Below are 22,019 nucleotides of genomic sequence, written 5' to 3' on the forward strand. Positions count from 1 at the left end.
GTCGTTGAGCCTATCTATTTTATGTGTGTGTATGTTTGTGTGTGAATGAGAAAATTATTATGTTTCGCAATTTTGTTGCAGAGACATTGAGTATTATGTACTTATTTTACAAAAAAGGAGGTTAATTTTGAATTTGAAATAGAAAAATGTTCGTATCAAACAGGTCTTCTAATCAGATGTCATAAATTTGACAGGTGGGTGAAAATGTCATATGAAAATGTGAATCTACTACTAAATGTCTATCAAAACTTATTATGACTCGAATATCCTTGGGAAGATTTAAGTTGATGTCAAAAAAGTTTGCGACAGGAGATTAATTCGAAGTTTTGACATTTGAAGAATATTTAAGTTGCTACCACAAGCAAATGCAATTTGCAATATTTTGACATTTGAGTTAAGTTTTAGATCTGTTTTCCTACTTTTTCTCCAAAAACGAATGCCTAAACATATAAGAAAAAAAATATATAAACTCACCATCTCTGCTCATTCCAACAGCTATACATTTTTTCAGGCGACAATATTGACATCTATTACGATTAATTCGCAATATACTGCACTGTTGGTTCTTTGTACATGGACGATATTGAATCTTTTGTTGAATGGAACGTCGGAAAAAGCCCTGAAAATATAAAAAAAAAAACACAAAAAAATGGATTAGTGATGGGATTTTGGTACATACATATAGTGATGGGCAAAATTTTGACAGCTAAAAATAAATAAAAATAGAAGAAAAGTGTTATGATAAACGTACATCACTTGTTCCCGACGCTAAATTCTGTGCTGAAGGTGCATTATTCTGCTGCTGCTGACTACACTCTGTCTTAATCTCATTTTTAACATTCTTATCGCTAATTTTATTGCTACTTAAATTCTCATCAAATTTCTGACACAAATAATTCATTGTTATCGACTGATGCTGATTATCAGATAATATTTCATCATCACATCCCGAATCCATATCCATGGCTTGACAATTATTACATTGACATGGTGGTTCTTGGTCTAATTTTAATTGTTGTGGTGTGCAGGTGCATGAAGATAATACCGACGACGATGATGCTGATGATGAGGCAGTCGATTGAAGACTTGATGAACTCGACATACTCGAATTACTATCCGAACTGTCACGACGATTGTGCGATGCAGAATCTTCTTGATGATGATGATGATGGGGAATGATACCCAATCGTTTGGCTAGTTCTGAATTTTGTCGATCTATCGATATGGCGGTGGTGGCGGCAGTGATAATTTTGTCATCACATTTGTTCTGAGATGACATTTGAATTGAAGACGATGAATCTTTGACATTTTTTATTAAATTATCTAAATTATCGGTGACAGTTGCTGGTGTTGTTTGCAATTGTTCTTGATGTTTTTTCTGCTTCCACTCGCGAGCGTAACGAATCTTTTTCCACGGACACTGATACGTTGATTCGTAATTGCCACCTGCGGAGGAGGTCATCATCATCATTGTTTGCTGATTATTATCGCTTTGATTTGTAACAATTTTGTTACTATTTTTATGATTATTCATTTCACCACTGTCATTTTTACCGCACTCACCTTGATTATTATCAATAACCACCGTCGTCATAGTCGTTGCCGTTGTCGCCGCCGTCGTCACCGACAAAGGCGTTACATTGTCTGTTCTATGCGATTGTAAAGAATTTTGAATTTGATTTTGACAGTGGTGATGATTCGCGTCACTTTTACGCACTTTAATACTATTATGATGATGTTGATGTTGATGATGGTGATGATGACTATTGTTAAAATTATCATTATGATGTTGATCTTGGGGTGGTAACATATTTGTCGCTGTTGGCGATATCGTTGATGCCGTTTGTAAAGTCATTGTTGGTGAATTTGACATTTGCTGTTGATGCGATATCGACTTCAGTCTTTTTCGATCCGATGACATATTTTGTGGATGTTGTACTACTATTTGACTGACATAATGTGCATTTGGACTAGTTGCCTGCTTATTACTAATATTATTAATACTATTACTATTATTGGTGGTTGTTGTTGTCTTAATTGTTGTTATCGGCGCGGATTCTAAGAGTTTAACTAACGCCGAATGTGATTCTTTTAATTGTTGACTTTTAACATTATTATTCACCACAGGTGGTGCTGTTGCTGGTGGTGATTGTAATTTGTCACTTGTCAAACCAATGACAATTGTTTTGGTAACGGTTGTTTTTGAAACTTGATTTGATTTATCCATAATTGTATTTGGATTTGATTTGGTTGATTGATTATCAGTTATGATTTCTTGAATTGCACAACCCATTTTTTTTTGTTATATTCCTATTTTTTTTTTTAGGTAGTAAACTTAATTCACCAAAAAAGTTCTGTCAAACTTCAAAATGAGAGAATGATTTTCTTATTTTTAAATTAATCCCAGTAAGTATTATATTTTTTGTATAAGGAACATGGTTTTATTTTTTTTTATTATTCTTCAAACTGTTATATCCACTCACGACCGTTATATTTTTTGTCTAAATTATCTCAAAAAAATAAAAACAAAAAAAAACTGCAATGAGTTTATGTCAAATATAAAAATTTTTGTATGAATTAAACGCGCACACAAAAATCTTCTATAACCGTTTCATTTGACAAACAATTTGCGAATGATTGCTGGCCCCAACGTCAAACTGTTTATTCGTTCGAATGTGAAAATATTTTTCTCTGTTTCTCTGTTTGTTGGCGCGAGCGCGGGTAAGTTCGGTTTGGTCGGCGGTGGCAGTCGATGTTGGAGCCTTCAATGAGTAAAACTAACGAGTCTCGCTTTACATTCCATTTTAGTTTTGGGTAAAAATAAGCTAGTGTGTGTGATAAAATGTGTTTAGAATGAGAGAGCAATGTTGTATAGACAACGATGGAGAGTGAATAAACACTAGTTTTGTAGCGTATTTCCCTCGTAATTTTTGTTTTTCGTTGTTCGAATTCGCTTTTGACTCTATACTGTGCTGTGCTATGGTGTATATGTGTGTGGTGAGTGAGGTTGTTTCTTTGATGGCCGCCAACCTCGCGCTACATAGATTGTGGGGTAATTGAAGTCATTCACACCGAATCTATCGAATGTGGATGGAAGGTGAGCCAGTAAGAGTGCGGTGCGTGTGAGAGCTGGAGGTGAGGGTGGACGGTGGTAGTAGATAGATATGGTAGGTTAGTTAAGAGGTAGGTAGGTGATGATGGTGGGTTTACAAAATTGTATCCTTAATCTCCCCCCATCATCATCAAGAGAAGGCATTTAATTGTGTTATGTCAAAATACCTATTTGGGGACTACTTTTTGATTTGATTCCAATTAACTGTCATCTGTCATCCATTTATCCACCTGTACGTGCGTTTTGATCGATGAAAATGGAACTGTCAGATGAGATTTCGCTTTTATATCGCGATTTAACATTTTTGTTAGTTCATTGAACGAACTCTCGCGAATAGAAAAAGATAAGAAGTCTCTTTGCTGTGTTGCTGCTCTGTCAAAAATTAGGACATTCGTTTGTTCACATTTGTGAATGCCGAATGCATCACACAAGAGACAGGGTACATTGCACTTTATTGACAATCATCATTCTTAAATTTTATTTTTCTCCTTCGTCTCTTTCTTTCTTTTATGTTTTGTATTTTTGCCATCTCCTCTTCTACTTGTTTTAAGCAATTAATCACTCGATGTGCAAAAAGCAGCAACTATCAAAATGAAACGACATAAAATATAAAAAACGAAATCGATTCTCGAAACAATATTAACCCTCTCTTTCTGGCTTTAGTGTTGTTATATATTTTGCTAATAGTCTCTATCTCTTTTACTCATTTTCATGGTACACTCTCTGTGTATCCCGCGAATTTGTATCTCGAGTAAATATACACTAGAGCTGCCTATTGCTGCTGCTTATGATGATGGCGCTGCGATGTAGTGTGAGTGCGTTCATAGAGTCATAGCCAGTTCAACGAACTCGCCATTGTCGTGACCCACTTTTCGGTCACCTACCTCGAACCGAATGTGGAGCTCATGCTGTCTTTCTACTATTTTCTGTATTGTATACATATATAGCTGTATGTGTGTATATATTTTTCTTATCATCTCGTTTTGCTCTCTGTGTCGTGTTTGTTGTTGTTGTTGTTGTTTTTGTCGTCGATGATAGTGTGTATAGAACTATGATTGAGGGGGTTTTTGGAAGGGAAAGAATTGTGTGTGTTGAAAAAATAGCAAGGACTTATGTTGGGGCATAAATGTGACAGGAGGTGGATATTTTTCTGCGAAATATTTATATTTTTTGCTTTAGATTTATTTTGGGTTTTTTTAGAAAATACAAAGGCGATTGCATTATTCTTTGGCTTGTTGTGAGTTTTTATGAGGGTTGGGCCTCTACTAATAGAAAAAAATATTTTTTTTTGTCAAAATACCTCTTGTCATTTATATTTGGATAATTTGACAGTTTTTTTTTTCTCGCTATTTTGCCTTTCGATAAGATGCAATAGGAGTCTTATATGCGTAACGCATTTTGTTCGATTGCATCATAGAGTGGGTTTTATAAGTTTTTTTTTTTTTTTGATTTTATAAACTGGTGATGGCGGTTTCTTGACTGTGTGATATAGACACCAAAAATGGTGTTATACCAAAAAAGATAAAGACAGAAAAAAATACATATCTTTGGCATAGAAAATGAGAAAAAAAAGCGAAAGAAAAAAAAACAAGGCTGGTATAGTAAAGGCTGTTTACTATACAACACAGAGTCTTGGAGAGTTCGTTGACGTTTTGTGGAGTTTGTTGTGCTAGTGTACGCAAGCGCAAACAGATGAAACGAGTTTTTTTTTTCTTCTTGAACGAAAGTGAGAGGGAATTGCACATAAATTGTGATATTACATGACAGTCATCGTTTTATTATTTTTTTTTCTTGTTGTATTTTTTACCAAGCGTTGGCTTTTGTTTAAAAGATTTATCTTTGGGGAGTGTTCAGAAATAGAAATCGAATCAAATATAATAATTATTATTTGTTTGCCTTTGTTTTCAATCTTTTTAAAAGTGAGGTAGGTCGTGAGTTGGGTTGGTATATTGGACATATATTTGGATATTAACTAATGTTATCTATTTTTGTTTTTTATCAGAACCAAGCATATGGTAACTCTTTAAAACACGCTGCTGTCTACAGAATGTCAAACAGTCTTTTATTGAAATAAAATCCAAGTTATGACTTATGAACTGTCAAATCTAAATATTTATGGTATGAATTTGCCTTTCAATGAACTAATTCATTTTGACACATGCGAGGTGAATATGAGTAAATTGAGATAACAAACGTCAAAAATCAATCAAAGGCTCAAACTAAATCGACAGTGTTTGGGATCTGTAGCTAGACGTCAAATTCTACTTCGAAGAGTTTGAAAACAACAATAATAATTTATTTTGGAACAAGTGAGGTGAGTCAAATAAATATGTGGTCTTAGCGCTTTGGTATATTTTTAACTTAAAGCACTAATCAATGGATTTAATTTAACCAATTTTCCCAACAAAACATCTGTGATTTGTCAAAATTACCTAAAACTAAAAAAAAAAACTCTCAAACTCAAAATTTCAATATTATTATCATTCATTAAATCTTGTGAGTAAAAACTAACAAAAAAATCAATCCAACAAAACGAGGTAAACAAAATCTTCTAATCACTTTTCTTTCAATTTGATTTAATGTTTGACGTTCTACATAATTTCAAAAATAAACAACACTCTCACTTATGCCTCTTATGTTTCTTTTCCATCAAAATATAGACACACGTTTTTTTTTTTTGTATAAACACAATCAGCTCCATAGTGCATTTGTTAATTGATTACCCATCAAGAAAAAAAAGAAGCACTTTGATGGAGAAAAATAGAGTAAACTTACGAAAAACAAAAGGGGGAAGTTAGTAGGCGCCATTCGAAAAGAAGAAGACAAGTAAATGTCATTGAACTTTAAAGTGTTTATGTGCATTCACTTTTATTTTTTTTTTTCGGAAACAGGTGTTGTATTTAGAATAGTTTTTTTTTTTTTTTTGTCATTAAACTAAGAAATGTCAGTTGGTTTATAACAAGATTTCGGTTTCATTTCTTTTTTATGGAAGTTTTGCACAGTTTTTATTTTTACTTTGTTTTGTGATATTTTTATTGACTTTCATTGGAGTTTTTATAAAGCTCGGTTAAGATTAGTTAGAAGATAGAAAAAGTAATAAAAAGATGGCCAAAAAAGGTGACATTTCATTTCACTTTTATTTTGACAGATGAAACATTTTTTATTTGATCAAGTTCAGGGATCTTTTGACAGATTAATTAAGTAGCCAAGAAGATCTCTAGGAAACACTGTAAAGTGTATTCATAAAAAAAATTAACTCCAAGTCAAGATGACAGTGACAGCTGTCAGTGAACCTTTTCAATGATTTTTTTAAATCAAATAAACCAGCATTAAACCCTAGGCAAAATACAGCAAAAAAATGGCAATTCGTTTCAAAAACAAAAAAAAAATCCCTCCAATTACCGTTTTAATATAATAACAATTCCTTTGACATTTTCCATTTCCTCATTGATTTGTGTCAAGTGGCAATAAACCCAACAAATAAACTTTTTCCAACAATTGAAGGACTTAAGGCTATATACCTACCATCACAAAAAAAAAAAAATAAAACCCAATACCCTATTAATCAAAAAACAATAAAAAAAATCCTTCTGAACAAATATCCAATCAACGTCCTTAATCCCTTTATTTCGCTCACTCTCTCTATATAATAATTCGTTTCCAATAACTGTTATACAGACATACCAACATACCACTAAAACCAATAATAAATTTATTTGAGTAGAGGTAGTAGGAGGGTTATCTAATATCTGTCCGGAATAAAACCACAAAAAAAAAGAAATACCTATAATAATGGGGTGAACTTTCAACCTAACCCCCCATCGATATAGTAGAGTCTCATGTCACCTAGTGTCAAATCAATTGACGTCACAACATACAACGTGCTTTCCAGTATAAGAATGTTTGTAGGTAGGTATAAAAGTTCATTCACCTTTTTACACCCGTCCATTTCATATAGAGGGTATAGAGAAAGACTCAAGGAAAAATGAGAATAAGTACACACAACATTTCCTCTCTCTCCCGAAGAAAGTATATATTGGCGCGCGGAAAATAACCACACTTTTATTCATTGTTATTTTGGGGTTAAAATGGTTATGATTTCTCTCAAAAGAAGAGGTAATTATAGTATTCACCACACTCAACGACCCCCTTAACTTTTGTGTAATTTTTCCTTCCTCCTTTTTGTTTTTTTGGGGAAAACAAATCAATAGAAAAACAAAAATATTTGGGTTAATACAATAAGCAATCAAATACAATTTAGCCATCATATCAAGGGTTGTAAGCCTATAAACAAAAAAGATAAAGGAAATATCTAGAACTCCCCTTATAATTATATCCTGTGTGCGCGCACAGGAGGGCCAATTCCTCAACACCCATCAGTCGGAGCAAAATCATATACATATTTATATAAAAAAGCCTGCTGCTCCTGCTGCTGCGAGGGAAAACTGGGTCAACGTTCGCCAGTAACCTTACGTAGCGCGTACAAGGAAAGCACTTTCTCTCTATAACCACCCCAAAAAAAAGAACAAAAAAGAAAGAGGAAAAAAAAACAACAAGTACCAAGTGGTTGTTCGTTCGTTCGTGTGTCGTATACCATCACTATAAACCCAACGAGTATCGTTTCACGTCCGCATTCCTATATTCCAACACACTATCCTTCTTTCCTTATACCAAAGGATTTTATAGCATGGTTGTAGATGGTAGGGGAGGGACGGGTGAGATGTACAATGTACACACCATCATCATCATCGATGAAGAACAAGTGGAACCCAAGCAGCACCATAAAACGTGTGCAACTTGTGATGCTAACGCCCTCGAATTGGGTCACATCCAGGGTTGACAGTGGCATGGTGGGTTTGGGATTTTTGAGTTTGGGTATGTGTGGGGAGTTTTGTTGGGTTCGTTGGTTTATATACACAAAAGTACGAGTATTCCAGATTTAACGGCAGGTGGTGGTGTTTTGTGTTCTGTTTTTTTTTTATGGGAACTTCTCTTTTTCTCACTCTAGATTCCTCCATTCAGATACCTACCTATTTCCCGCTTTCTTCCTGCTTATATCCGACATCGTCGTCTTCGTTGTCGTTTTGCAAACCTACCAAACAGAAATTCAATGTAAGAGAGGGTGGGTAGTGTGGTACATAGAGATATATATGCATGGGTACGCGCCTGTTCCAAATTTCGATTTCAGCCAGGGGTTGTGATTTGCTTTGACCTAATTGTAGTTCAGCGAACTTCTTCCACTTGGAGTTCAACCCCAGCTTTTTTCCTATTTTCCAACATATACACACTCTTGTATACCCCGAAAATTATGTATAGACCTAAATATTTTGTGCTGTGTGTGGACATCGTTGGAAAAAAGGTCGTTGCACTTTGCTATATGTGGATGGTGATATGGTCCGTTTTCAATGGAATACCATTTAAAATGTCAGAATTTGAAATTTATGGCTAAATGTCAAATTGACGTTTTATGTTTATATATGAGAAACTTACGGAGATCCGTGTAAATGTCATTTCAATAGAATTTTCCACGAAAAACATATACAAATAATGCTTTCAGAGGACGACTAGAATCTAAAAAAGAACATTATTTGGCCGATCCATCATTCATTCAGCTGGTTGGCTGCTGCTACTACAGCAACAAGCCAGTAGAGTTGAATTGAATTGAGTTGGTTACTGCTTATTTGTAATGTCTGAGCTCCCATTCCATCATGGCCATTTGCATATTTTGCCTTCTTTAGAGCTGTGTGCTGTGCCGTTGCCGATGGATGGTTGCTGCTGCATGGTGGTTAAAAACCTTACCTCTGGCTTTATACCTATGCCGTTCTTTGTTATAGATTTCGATAAAGTTTCTTGCACTTTTGGTCTAAAGCCGGTTACCATTCTCCAACATCATGATCAAAGAGCCTATGCAACTGAATCAAGAATTGCTGCTGCAGCCTGCAGCTAGAGCTAGGTCTTTTGTTGCAATTAAGCCCAGCCAGGCAACAAGGTCTTTCTTGCGTGTTACAGAATTTTTTTTGTGCTTGGGTTTTTTTTTTTTTTTTGTTTTATTATATTGCCTCGCCACAGGTGAGTGCAGTGAACTCTCTCAAAGACATCGTCGTCGTAGTCGTTTGTCGTTGTCGTTCGTCGGTCGTTGTATCATGGGTATAATCATGGATGGCGATGGCGAATGCAGCGCGCACACAGTTCATCGAGTGTTATTTTTGTGTGTGCCATTTGGGTTGGCAAAGTCGTGTAAACATGTTTGCTTGTTTGTGTGCCTGAGAAAAAATAATTTGACACACAACAGTCAAACTAAAATTCGAGTCCACATACATTTTTAATATCAATTTTTTTGTTTCGTTCATTTTTTTCATTAATTTCGATCGATATTTAGGTTCGGGGTATGACCAGCGAATGGTCGGTCGTGGTGGTAGCTTTATAAAGAACAACAAAAATAATAATAAATAAATATCTGGGCGGCTGTCAAACTTGTTTTTAAAATTTTATTTTATTTCTTTCGAAAAATAATATGAGTAATACAAGAGGTGAACTGAAAATTGAAATAATTGGGATCACAAGACTGGGTTATGAGTCAGCCATTCAGCGAACAACGATATAGGTTGATATAGGTGGTAGGTATGAGGTGTGGGGATTTTTTTTTATTTTTACTTGATTTTATATTTTGGCACTAAGTGACTTAATTTTTTATGGGGAATTATTATGACACATTTTGGGAGGATTTAGAAATGGATTTTGTTTTTATGATTTATTGATCATTAATTTATTATTTTCTACAGAATTTTCAATAAAACGTCACGATTTAATAAAATATAAGTTTTGACAGTTGACATATCGAGCCATGTGACATTTGTATCATGTTTGATATATTTTTATTCATGGATGTAGAACTGACAAAAGTGTTACCGATTCACTACCAAGTATAAGTTGAATTTTGACAAATTCACCAAAATTTTTTTAAGCATCATGAACTGATTTTTATGGTAAATTCACCACAATTTCTGAGGATCTGCTATTACACATAAGGTGATTTGGAAATTCACCACAACTTCTAAAGATTTTTATTTAGCGTAAGCTGATTGTTTTTAATCAGAATGTCTTAGGAGCTACCATTTATTCCAATTTTTTTTTTCAGATATTATTAAGTGGCACCACTATTCACCACTATACCACTATTATAGCAGTGCTGACATTTCTTAAAGAAATGATTTAAGAATTCACCACACTTTCTATGGGGCATCAATTTTTAGTGGATTTTCGAATACCCACCATACTTTTAACTGTCTTACGTGAAACATGATTTCACAGTCCAAGTTTTAAATTCACCTCGAATTGGCTAGTTTCTGTCAAAATGATCTTTAAAATAAGAATAACATAAAACATCATCAATTTCTAATCGATTCCTGCGAACACAAAGTGAAAAAGAAAATCACAAAACTATTAGTGAAAAATAAAACAATAATTGCAAACTTCCAATTGCAATTTTTGTTTTTTTTTTTAAATTTTTGTATTCCCCACAAAAGGTAAACCTACGAATGAACTCTTGTGGTATATAGCCATGATAAACTATTAAATCTACCACCCACAGGGAGAATCAAACACACAATAACGGTTTATTGACTCTTTATATACGATTGAAAAAATCCAAAACAACTAACAAAATAATAATGATTAATTCAAATTGATAGCTAGTTTCCTGTACAAAAAAAAAGTAAAACAAAAAAATGATGGAATAAACCGCCAATAGATTAATTGATATTCAAGTGCAGTGACATTTGTAATCACCATTACATAAGTCCTGTTTCTCTTATATTTTGTTTATTATTTTGTTGTTCTGTTTGTTTTTGTGTTTAAACGTGCCTGTCATCGTAGTCCAACACACTTGAACGCCCTCTAAATGGATAATGGTTTTTTTTAGAAAAATATTATAATAAGATTATTATTATTCAGTTCTGGCTTGGTTGGTTTATCCCGAGTATACCAAAAAAGAATAAGAAAATAAATATAATTAAACCCAAAAGTGTTGTTGTTTGAAAAACGTGTGCTACTATTGCCGCACTCTATCTATTGTTCAAGTGGGTTCAAATTGGGTTATTTACTTCTATTTCTTTTATTTTTTTTTTTTTTTTTTAAAGTTTGAGTATAAAAGTTTATAACAAGATTTCTTTGTATAAGAGTTTATCTAACAACCCACCTGCCAAATATGTAGGTATGTTGTTTTATTTCTAATTTGACAAAAATAAAAGACCTCATATCTCAGTTAAAACAATCGTATTTTTTTTTGCATTTGAAACCAAATAGTTATCGCACAAAAACACAATCATAGGTACACACAATTCACTTGAATTAGAAGTCACCTCGAAAAGTTCATTGAACCGTCATTCAACCCACCATACCACCACACGACACTCACTTCAATTATTATTTTTATTATTACTGTGATTATCTGCGATAGTTGTTTTAATTTGTAGCACTCTCAAAGTGTATGATTGTGTTGAACATATTGTTTTTTTTTTCTATTTATTTTATTTTACTGGGCTTTTTTTGAGTTTATGTTGTTTGCCTTGTAGATTAATTTTTTTTTGCTTCTGCACAAAATTAGTTAAATAACATACTTACTTTGATAAATAACCAAATGAATATATTTTTGTGGGCTTAGGTGTGTTTTTATATTTAAGGTACATAAAGTAGGTATAGGAAAGTTTGAGTGTGAAAATGTATTGCAAATTATTATCAGAATTAAAAATAAGGTCATTTTTTTTTTTTTTTTTTTTTTTTTGTTAAATTTGTTTTTTTGATGTTTGCGATGTATTTTTTTTTTGTGTGTGTTGCTAATAGCGGAAATGTCTGGCCATGTCAGATTAAATTATTTCGTTTATCATTAAATTCATGGTCGAAACTAGTTCAACCAGATAAAAATACATATTTTGTGAAAAATTAATCCTGTCATCAATCACAAGGTGTTGAGTCTATTTGGTTTTATCAATATTTGACAGAACAACTCAAGGTAGAACGTTAACAACTGTCAGAAATCAAATGGCATAAATGGCTGTATGAAAAATAGGCAACACACAACTTTATAGGAAGATTTTTTGTTAAAATTTAGGATGCCAGTGTACCTTTTGCCTGAATTCACCACAAATGGGCACAATTGAATGTTCTTTGCATTTTTTACAATTCCACTACAAAATATTTGGTAGAGAATATTATTTTAACCCATTTATGAATTCGCCACAATTTTTAATACATTGCTAATAGCTTTTTATATAATTTCCATTCAATTTAAGCAACTTTTTGCATTTTTCACCACATTTTCACGAGAATCTTTAAATTCAAACAATTTACTACACAATCATTATTGCTTTTAAATTTTTGGTTTAATTTTGATTTTATGACGTTTTCTTATCATTATTTACCTCATACCTGTCAAATATTGATCTAAACTAAAATTAAGGCAAGTTTCAATAATTTTTCAATCTTCTTTAAATCATGTGACTTAAAAAACAAACAGATCTTTTTTTTGTTATTTTTACAGTTCACAAAAGAAGTATTAACAAAAAAAAACTCAATGAAAAAAAAGCCTTGTTCAGATTGTTCTTCCAAGCTAAATCATCAAAAGGTAAGCTGTCATAATGAAAGTTCTGTTTGTTCACCACAACAAAGTTCATTGTTAACTTCGAACCAGACGAAAACGAATCAGTAACAATCAGTAACAAATTGTCAATAAAAGACAACAATAAGTCATAAGCAACCTTTTTCCGCCATAAAAACCCAAAACTGCTCGAATTTTCAAAACAACAATGGGATAGGTCCTGTCATAAAATTCTTTTCTTCCCTTTGTTTTGTTTGACAATTCGCTGAATTGAATTAAAGGTAGGTACCTACTTAGCATTGTTTATAAATTCGAACAATAAAATGTCATGATAATAAAAACCAGCACAATATTTTTTTATGAGGTCATAATTTGTTAATAATTAACACAAAGACAACAACAAAACTATTGGCAAACATTAGCAAACATGAAAATTCGTAAGACATCAATAAAACAATTTTTAGTACCTATACATTATCATCACGTCATCATCAGCCACTAACCCAAGCCAAAAAAAAGAAACAAAAATGATAACCAGGCCAAAATGATCAACAACAACCAAAAACAACAACAATCATGCTAAAATAAACACGAAACGAAAAAAAATTCAAGACAAAACAACAAAAAATATTGTGAGTAGATAGGTATTCCTACCTACCTCACCACCCGATGTGTGTATATATTCATTGGATTTCGTCGTCGTCGTAGTCGGTGACGGACCGAATCAATGCAAGCAGCAACCTAATTAACCATCGGTCATCGGCCCTTAGTCCCCTTAAAATAAAAATATATAAAACATGCACACATCATCGTATACACAATCAAACACACCAAAGAAGTGGTTAATGTGTGATTCTCTTCTTTAGCTTGATATATAGCCTAACGACAAAGACGGCGACGACGAAGAAAAACAACGACGATGACGGGTGACATAAGACGACGAATTTGACGCTCCAAGCTCCACTTAAGTGTGTGCAAAAAACCACCAGAAAAAAATAAAAACACACAAAGAACTTAAGAGGGCGGCTGCATTAGAAAAAGAGTTTGCAATAATGTGTGTACCAGCGGCAAGCAAGCAACAGCAATTGCACATTCAGCAACCGAAACAGAGCCTATAATGACAGAAACAAGAGAAAAAAAAAAAACAAACAAAAAAAATAGTCACATAGAGACACTATAGGGTACCTATAGAAACAAAACGGTTCTCTCTTAGAATCGTATAAAATTAGATTATTTTAGCTGTAAACTAACGCCTAATCAGAATATTTTATTTGCTCGTTCGGTTCGTTCCATCTATCACAAAACGGCACGACCGACGACACAATCATTCAAACATCAAACAGAGCCAAAGCCAACCAGCCCAACAAACTGAGCTAACCTAACTTACCGACAGACAGACCGATCGACTAAACGACTGACAGTAGAACAACTTGACAGTTCACTGCACTTTTATGCAATATTTGCATTTCATTCGAACTCATTGCAAGTACAACTCTACCTATACTATGCACACACAAGATTTGACGACTCCCGCTTCAAACACTAATCTATTGGTTGGGGTAGGTTGGGGCTTGGGGAATCCTCTCCGGACGACGACGACGTCGACAACGACGACTGCGATCGAAAGAACAACGAAAGAATATAGAATAAGAAGAAAAACCAAGTAGAAACAACAACAACACAAAATAAAAAACGAAGCAAACTATTTTGCATTCACAGAATGTGCTCCCCAAGAAACAGGCAGCCAGCAGCAACAACGATAGCAGCAGCAGCCTCAGCCAGGCACTTTTCCAATTGCAAACTGTCAGTGAGTGTGTATAGTATGTGTATATGGCGAATGACAGCTACATTTGAATGTATTAGTGAGGTGAGTGAACGGCACCGACCCAAACTCGCAATGTGCATATAATTCTCTGTGCACCAAGGCTCCCCTTCTCTACACTCTCTCAGTGGGTTGGCCTTTGTAAAAAAAAAAAAGCTATCACAAGTTGGTAGATAGGTATAAGACGACTATACGTTTTCGTATGAAAATGACAGCAACAAACGAATATTCGCGAAACGAACGTCACAATTGTGCATTGCATTGCGTGCGTTCACTTACCCCAATTTAATGGTGTTAGAACGCACAAATTGCCGCCGCAATAGTCCATGCATATGTTGCTTATGTGTATATGCCATTTTAAATATAGGTATATATATTTAAAAATATATATGTTTCATGTGTAGATTCAGAATACGCTTAAAGAACATTCAACGGACGACAGAATGTGTGCTTGTACGTTTATTCGCGCGTCATAATGTGCGCGAAAATTCAGTTCAAACAGGGCCACAAAGGGCATTGAACCAATGCAACCCGTAGCTCTGGCTGCACTTTTTTTAAGGTTTGTTTCATTCGTTTTTTTTTTTTTTTTTTTTGTTTCGTTCGTTGTTGCACTCGATTCTTGTCGCTGGTTTTGTTTTTTTCTTGTTGGTGAAGTTTTTAGTTTATTTTTGTTTTTTGTGATTTCGCATTTGCTGTTGTTTTTGTTGTTGGTTTTTTGATTTGCTCCTATTTCTAGTACGTTCTGAAGTTCCTTTGTTGATGACTGCTGCTGTAGCTGCTGCTGCAACAAACGGTAGGTTGGTAGGTAAGTCTTTTTTGGTGAATGTGATGTGTGTGTGTGGGGTGATGGTGGTGAAATAGGGTGTATGGTGGGGAATGTTGTATTATATTATTATCTGGAATTTTCGAAATTTTGCACGTTGTAGAGAGAAGGAATAACCCGCTTGACTTTAACTCCAGATCGCATATAAGCTTAGTTCAGAGTTAGTGTGTTGTTTAGAGTTTATATGCCATGTGGGAAAGAGGTTGTGGCATGCTAATAATTCACCACATTATTGTGTGGTTTAGGAGCTTGTACATAAATGTATAGAGCCTTATTTAGGCTGTTTTTTTACGATTTTAGAATGTTTTTTTTTCGGTTAGTTTGTTAGAAGAGAAGAGGAATGAAGGTAAATGGAAGTTTTGCGTAGGCTGTTTGCGTTTTTTTTTTGGAACAACCGATAAGCTGAGTATCTATTGTAGATATAAGAATAGTGAAAAAAGGGCGGTTGTTTGTGCAGCGGATGTTGCTTAACCAATGTACTAGATGAGAAAAAAGGTGCAATATCTTTTGCAATTATAATTTTTGTTTTAGATTTTTAGTTCTGTTTGAGTTAAAATTGTTAACTTAATGGCATTTGTCATATTGAGCACATTTCACCTCAAATGAGCAACATTCTGGAAAATCTTTAAAGGCTTGGCCACACCGGAGGGTATGCGGTATAGCGGTAACGATAATTGTACTAAAAAAATTCCACACCTGAACGTTGATGTGTCAGTTTGGAATTTTTTTCATACAAGTACCCTCACCGCTACCCGTACCGCTACCGCATACCCTCCAATGTGGCCAAGCCTTAAGAAGCTTTTTTAGAGATGAAGAGTAGCCAATTTCTCAAAAAACAAAAAACATATTTCTTTCTTATTTGAATCTCTTCTTTTTGTCAAATATTTCAAGGAAATCAACATTATTGTGAAATCTAATGCACAGGCATAAAACTAATTTCGCATAATGTACCTTCCTACCTACTGAAATAATTCTTGTCTATTTAATATATTTAAAAAAAAATTATAAATAGAATTAATAGCCTGCTGTCAAATGTCTCAACATTAACAACATGACGGAAGAAAAATAATACACATATGCAAAAGAATCGAATTAAGAGTAGATAAATAGATAAAAATATATTTTTATATGAATATGTTTTATGCATAGAGATTAGTCTGTACAACACACATTAAGACTATATAGCACACAGTGCAATAAAAAAAAAGAACAAAAAAAAAAAAAAAATAGACCAGGAAGAAATGGACGCGACAAATTCTGTCAAGTAAATATTTATGCTAACATCTCTCAAGAATTTAATAAAATAAAATAAAAAATAAGCAAGAAAAACATATATCTCGAAATTTTTTGTTTTTGGCAGAAATAAATGTGATAGTTAGTTAACATGATTTAGAAAAGAAATAATGTTTTTTTGAAAATATATTGACAGCTTTGACAGTTGTAATGTAAAATGATATTATAGGTCAACTGTCACAATAATTTAAAAAGAATAGTTTTAATTTGACATTTGTTATTTAAGATTTGGTGGGTTTACAGAGTTATAACTTTGATCTACTACTTTTCTTTTGAATACGTTGATTTCATATTTTTTGGACAAAAAGGTTAATTGTCATTTTTAATTCCAACATAATACTTTGCATAAGAAACCAACTGTCCGGTATTTTTTAACAGAACAAGTAATCCAGTCCAATGGTCAATTGCGTTAAAATTTAGGATAAGCTCTATTCACCACGCAAGTGTCAAAGCTTAGCATAGGTGAAAATTTTGACTCAATTTTAAACGCAATTGAAAAGGGAACTAAGGGAACTAGCGCATTGCGGAGAAAATTATTGTACTGTTATACTGTTATATAAATGATATTTTTTAACTTAGAATCAACATTTTTACATAAATTCACTGTCCAGTGTTTTCGGCACTGGTTATAGCTATTCACCAGGCAAGTGTCAAAATTTAAACAAAGTGAAAATTATAGATAACCCAAATATAAACGCAATAGACACTTAGCTTAGGCGTAATAGTGCATAGCAGAGGGACATAAAATTAAATGCACTGTTATACTAGCAGTTTTTTTTATTATACTAGCAGTTTTTTATTATCCCACATGATCCATATAGATCATTAATTAACACGTATTACAACAACAACATGAGATCTTGCTTTTCATCAGGATCCTCAATCGTGATCTTGCTTTTTATACGGATTACGATTCGTGATCCTGATGAAAAGTCATAAATCAACACAGAAATGTCAAAATTAGCCCACAGAGTGAGGCCATGTCATTGGAAGCTTTTTTTGATTTCACACCTGTCGAAAAAAAATATATAGTTACCAACTAAGTTTTCTAGACAAATTTTTGATGTGTCACCTAAATGACCTACATGATTTCTTTTAGGTACTTAAACTATTCAAAAAAATGGCAAACTTTATTCTCGTTCAATAATGCGGGATCAATCGTGGTCAGTCTTTATTAAACCTATAACAACTTATTTCAGCAATGAATCAGCAAATATGCAGCTATGTAAAAAATAACTTTGAACAAATTACTGCCGTTAGTTTCTATGAAATATCTTAAACCGTTATTTAACAAGTATGTATAGTACCTAATGTGCACTCGTAGGTTACACAAAATGAAAAAAAAAAAAAAAAATCAAACATAGACACTCATAGCACATAATTCAAAGTGCCCATACCTATGCACTACCTACATAAAATTGCAAATTAGAATTTCTAAGTTTATCCAGAAAATTAAAAAAAAAAAAAAAAATACATAAAAGTCAACAAGAGCGGGTGGGTGGTGCTGTAAAAATGAGAGAGGAGACACAACGATACCAAATGCATATCAATTATGCAATCACAATCATGATGAGGGAGCGCAAACACATTTCAACTCGAACGAAACTAGCCGTTTTGTGTGCACTGCACACACAGTAGTGCACAACACATCATGTGTATAAGCAGCGGCTATTTCCGTCACCAATTTATTTTCTGCAAAAATTGTGCAGTCAACCATATCTACGTGCCATTTCTATTTCTCTCTTTTTTTTCTCTATCATCTATTGCATTTGGATTTTTGCATAGATACACAATTGGCGAGAATGACAGATATTGCACGCACCGCAAATAACTAATTCGTGCGCTACATGAGGCCACTTAAGGTGATGCACACATCACTTTACTATACAATAATCATCATCATTATTATCATAATACTGCATGTGTTGGAGAGATTTAGTTTTGTGATGTTGTATGATCTATATTTTCTTTTTAGAAATAAAAATAATAATTTCTATTTATACTATTTTGAATATGCCAAAGAGAATCTAAAGTAGTAGAAGTCAATGACATTTCGGATTGCGCGTTGTCTTTGGGCGAGAAAAGAAACGTCATTATCAAGCGCACTCATTCGCAAAAACTTAAACAACACAAACAAAAAAACAACAACACCATTTTGTGTGTTGATGGCCTCTTTATGACTTTACTCAATTGTTGTGAGTTTTTCCTTATTTGTTTACTTATCGCACAGAACGTCTATATACAAAAATCTACTACAAAATAAAACTGTCATAAATGCTAGTCAGCCATATTTGAGCGAAGAATTTTTTTTATGACAGATGAAGATGATTATGTTGATAATGATGTGTGATGATGAGCAATTTGTAGCAACATTATATTATTGTTTCCCATCTGTCACTTATGGCTACTCTCTTCAGACAAACGACACACAACACAACACATCATATCATAATGGGGAATTTCCTGTTCTCATTTTGTATGTCGATGATGATGATGATGACGCACTATATCACAACACTCACAGTGTTGATGACTCACCTAACTAACCAACATTCATCATCATCGTATAATATTCTTCCGTGCGACAAAAATTATGATGATAACACACCTCGCTCAAGCTCGAAGGTGGACAACCAGATTTGATAAAAGTAAAGTAGAGAAAATAAGCAACAACAAAAAAAAAAAAAAAAAGAAAATGCATTCCATGGAACTCTTCTGTGTGCACTGCTGTCATCGACCTCGCAACAACGAAAGTACCGCACAGTGCAACGACTTTCGCATGCAGTCGGCCTATAATATACCAAGAACACACAACGAAACAACAACAAAAAAAGAGACTTTTTGCACAAAGAAGAAGAGCTTTGTAAAAGAAAATAGAAGAAGAAGAATTGAGTAGAAGAAAAGACAAAAAAAAAAGATAAACATACAACCTCGTGAAATGCATAAGAGTTCATTCACTCTTGCATATGGCTACCAGCAGAGATACAGGTTCCCGCTTTGAACCCCCTCTGGTGGAGAACTCACCCACTCGCCCTCTCATCCTTATATGGCTTTATTAAGGCGCACACACGTTTGTGCATTATTATTATTATAACATCGGATTCTCTTGCACATCATCCATCGCCGCCATTCGCCCGCGCGTCATCATCATCATCGTTATCATATCATCACACAACACCAGCTTGCACCAAGATTTTTTTGCAACAACAACGACATAGAAAATGAAGAAGCAAAAGAACTGAGAAACAAAGAAAACAGAGTCAGTCAGAGCTCAGAAGTGGGATGGCAAGGGAAAAAGGTGTAAGTATAGAAACGAGGAAGAGAAAAAAAGAGGCTCTTCGCGAAAATGAACCAGCACCACCGGAGGCATGCCTCGCTGTGTGTTGTGTGTATGTTTCTGTCTTTTCTGTTGCGTTCACGTTCCTTGCTTTTTATATCGAGTTCTTGCACGTGAACAGGTAGCCGATTTGTGGTGGCTCTTGATGGCTGGCTGGCTGATGATGACGATGATTATTGTTTTGAGTGCTTCTTGCTGGCTGTTGAACCACAACAATAAAATAAATCGAACAAAGGAACGTTGACCCTATCATCGTTCATCGTCCATCGTCGTGTTGTGTATTTTGTTCTCCATTTTGTATTTATATTTTTGATTGATTGCTATAAAAGGTGTTGACAGCTCGAAATGTCAAATAGAGAATTGTGTCTACTGAAGTAGGTACTGCTGTGTGCTCAACTGAGGTAAGAGAATATAAAAACTGGGTAACAAGTTCATTAGCCTCTTGTGACCTCGAGAATAGATTTGTGTGTCCAGAACAAAATTTTGTGTATAGATACATGAGTGGGAAGGACTTACAAATTCCCGGATGTGTTTCTTATACCATCCTCATTCCATCCACACCACATTCACTATCAATTGTAGTAGAATTTCTCATTTCCCGCTCTAAAACTGACATTTCTATAATGTGTCCATTTTTTTGTTTCTCTACATTATGTATCTATGCATTGAAACTACACATCGTTTGTGACAAGACAACTGAGAGCTCAGTTCATTGCACTATGCCCTCGCCCCAGTTTCAATGCAGCTAGAATTCTTCCAAACACTGTTTTGTACTATGTGTTCTCTTTCTACCCTTAAAAACAAAAATATTATATACAAACATGTCATCGACACAAAGCCCAACACAGAGGGTTGGAGCGGTGTGCAAGGTGTAAATGGATACCTACATAAGATTTATTCAACTCGCTGGAGTCCACACACCAACCACCTTCTCTATCACAATCAGCCACCCAAATAGCCTGGTTTGGTTTTTGAATTTTTCAACACAACCATATAAATACACTCTCTCTCCATGACAGCTAGCTAGCTTTTTTTCACCATGACAAGAATGAGAAAAAGCACACTATTTTTGACGTCATTCGGTCAGTGTTCCAGCAACATGTAGCGAAGCTTTTTTTTTTCGAAATTCATACAAGCTTTAACGAAAATTTTTCACTGCATACTCAAAGGTGCTTCATACAAAAATGTAATGCTACCTAAAAGTAGACTACATTTTTATTTTCCGCAGTTGTTTTCAACCATTAGAGTAGGTAAAGCATATTCACTAGGCTAATGACGTCAATTGGCGCTGCATATTTTTCTCTATCTGTCCTACTTTTTTGTATGTTGCAGAAGAAGTGAATTTTTGTGTGCAAAATGAGAGCATACTCACACAAATGCATGCAAAAGTTGCGTTGTTAAAAGAGAGAGAGAGAGATAACAATAGAATATCCAGGGATGGTGATGTAGTATATGCTTGCACATATTGCAAAAATGAGGAACACTGGAGTGAAGTTGGTGTTGTGTTGCACATAAGCACGGCGGCGTGTAACCTAAATAAGAGAGGTTGATGACCTAAATAGCTGGGTGCGATGACCTGTATCTGTGTGACTCTTGTGTGATGGTGGTTCTTAGAAAAAAGTGGAATGAGACGAAGTTGCAGCAAAATGAGGTAGGGGAACAGGGACGACAACGGCTGGAAAAGGAAGAGAATTGCATTTTCTTTTGCACAGTGAAGGTTTTTTTTTTTGTGTTTAGTTGAGTTGGTTAATGTTTTGTTCTCGATTTTTCACACAGCATAGAGCTCATTTCTTTCAGTTGACTTATTCTATTCGCAGTGTCTGAGAATTGACGACGTCGATGACTGAGGTGTGGAAAAAGGCATGCATTTTGTAGGGAGATGGGGGCAAGTGTGTGCTGCAAAAATTCTGGGTAAATGGACTTAAGTAGGCAGGCAGAAAAGAAGACGACATGATGATGAGGAGGAATTATAAGAAGACGACGACGAAAAAGTGGGGGGCATGCAAATTTACGCGCACAATACAACAACGAGTGAGC

At 34.3% G+C, this 22,019-nt stretch overlaps 1 protein-coding gene across 4 annotated transcripts in view; it reads right to left on the reverse strand.

Moving 5' to 3' along the window:
- LOC129919536 (ecdysone-induced protein 75B, isoforms C/D) overlaps nucleotides 1–22,019 on the reverse strand; it is a 218,956-nt gene that overhangs the window by 23,053 nt on the left and 173,884 nt on the right. For 3 of the 4 annotated variants that reach the window (XM_056000450.1, XM_056000451.1, XM_056000452.1), the window contains one exon: nucleotides 475–619. In XM_056000450.1, coding sequence (XP_055856425.1) covers nucleotides 475–619 — 145 coding nt within the window. Of the gene's footprint in view, nucleotides 1–474; nucleotides 620–751; nucleotides 2,309–22,019 lie in introns of those variants that run through there. The other variant, XM_056000449.1, reaches the window with a different exon arrangement.

The sequence above is a fragment of the Episyrphus balteatus genome, chromosome 4, assembly GCF_945859705.1.
Source record: "Episyrphus balteatus chromosome 4, idEpiBalt1.1, whole genome shotgun sequence".
In the NCBI taxonomy this organism is placed as follows: Eukaryota; Metazoa; Arthropoda; class Insecta; order Diptera; family Syrphidae; genus Episyrphus; species Episyrphus balteatus.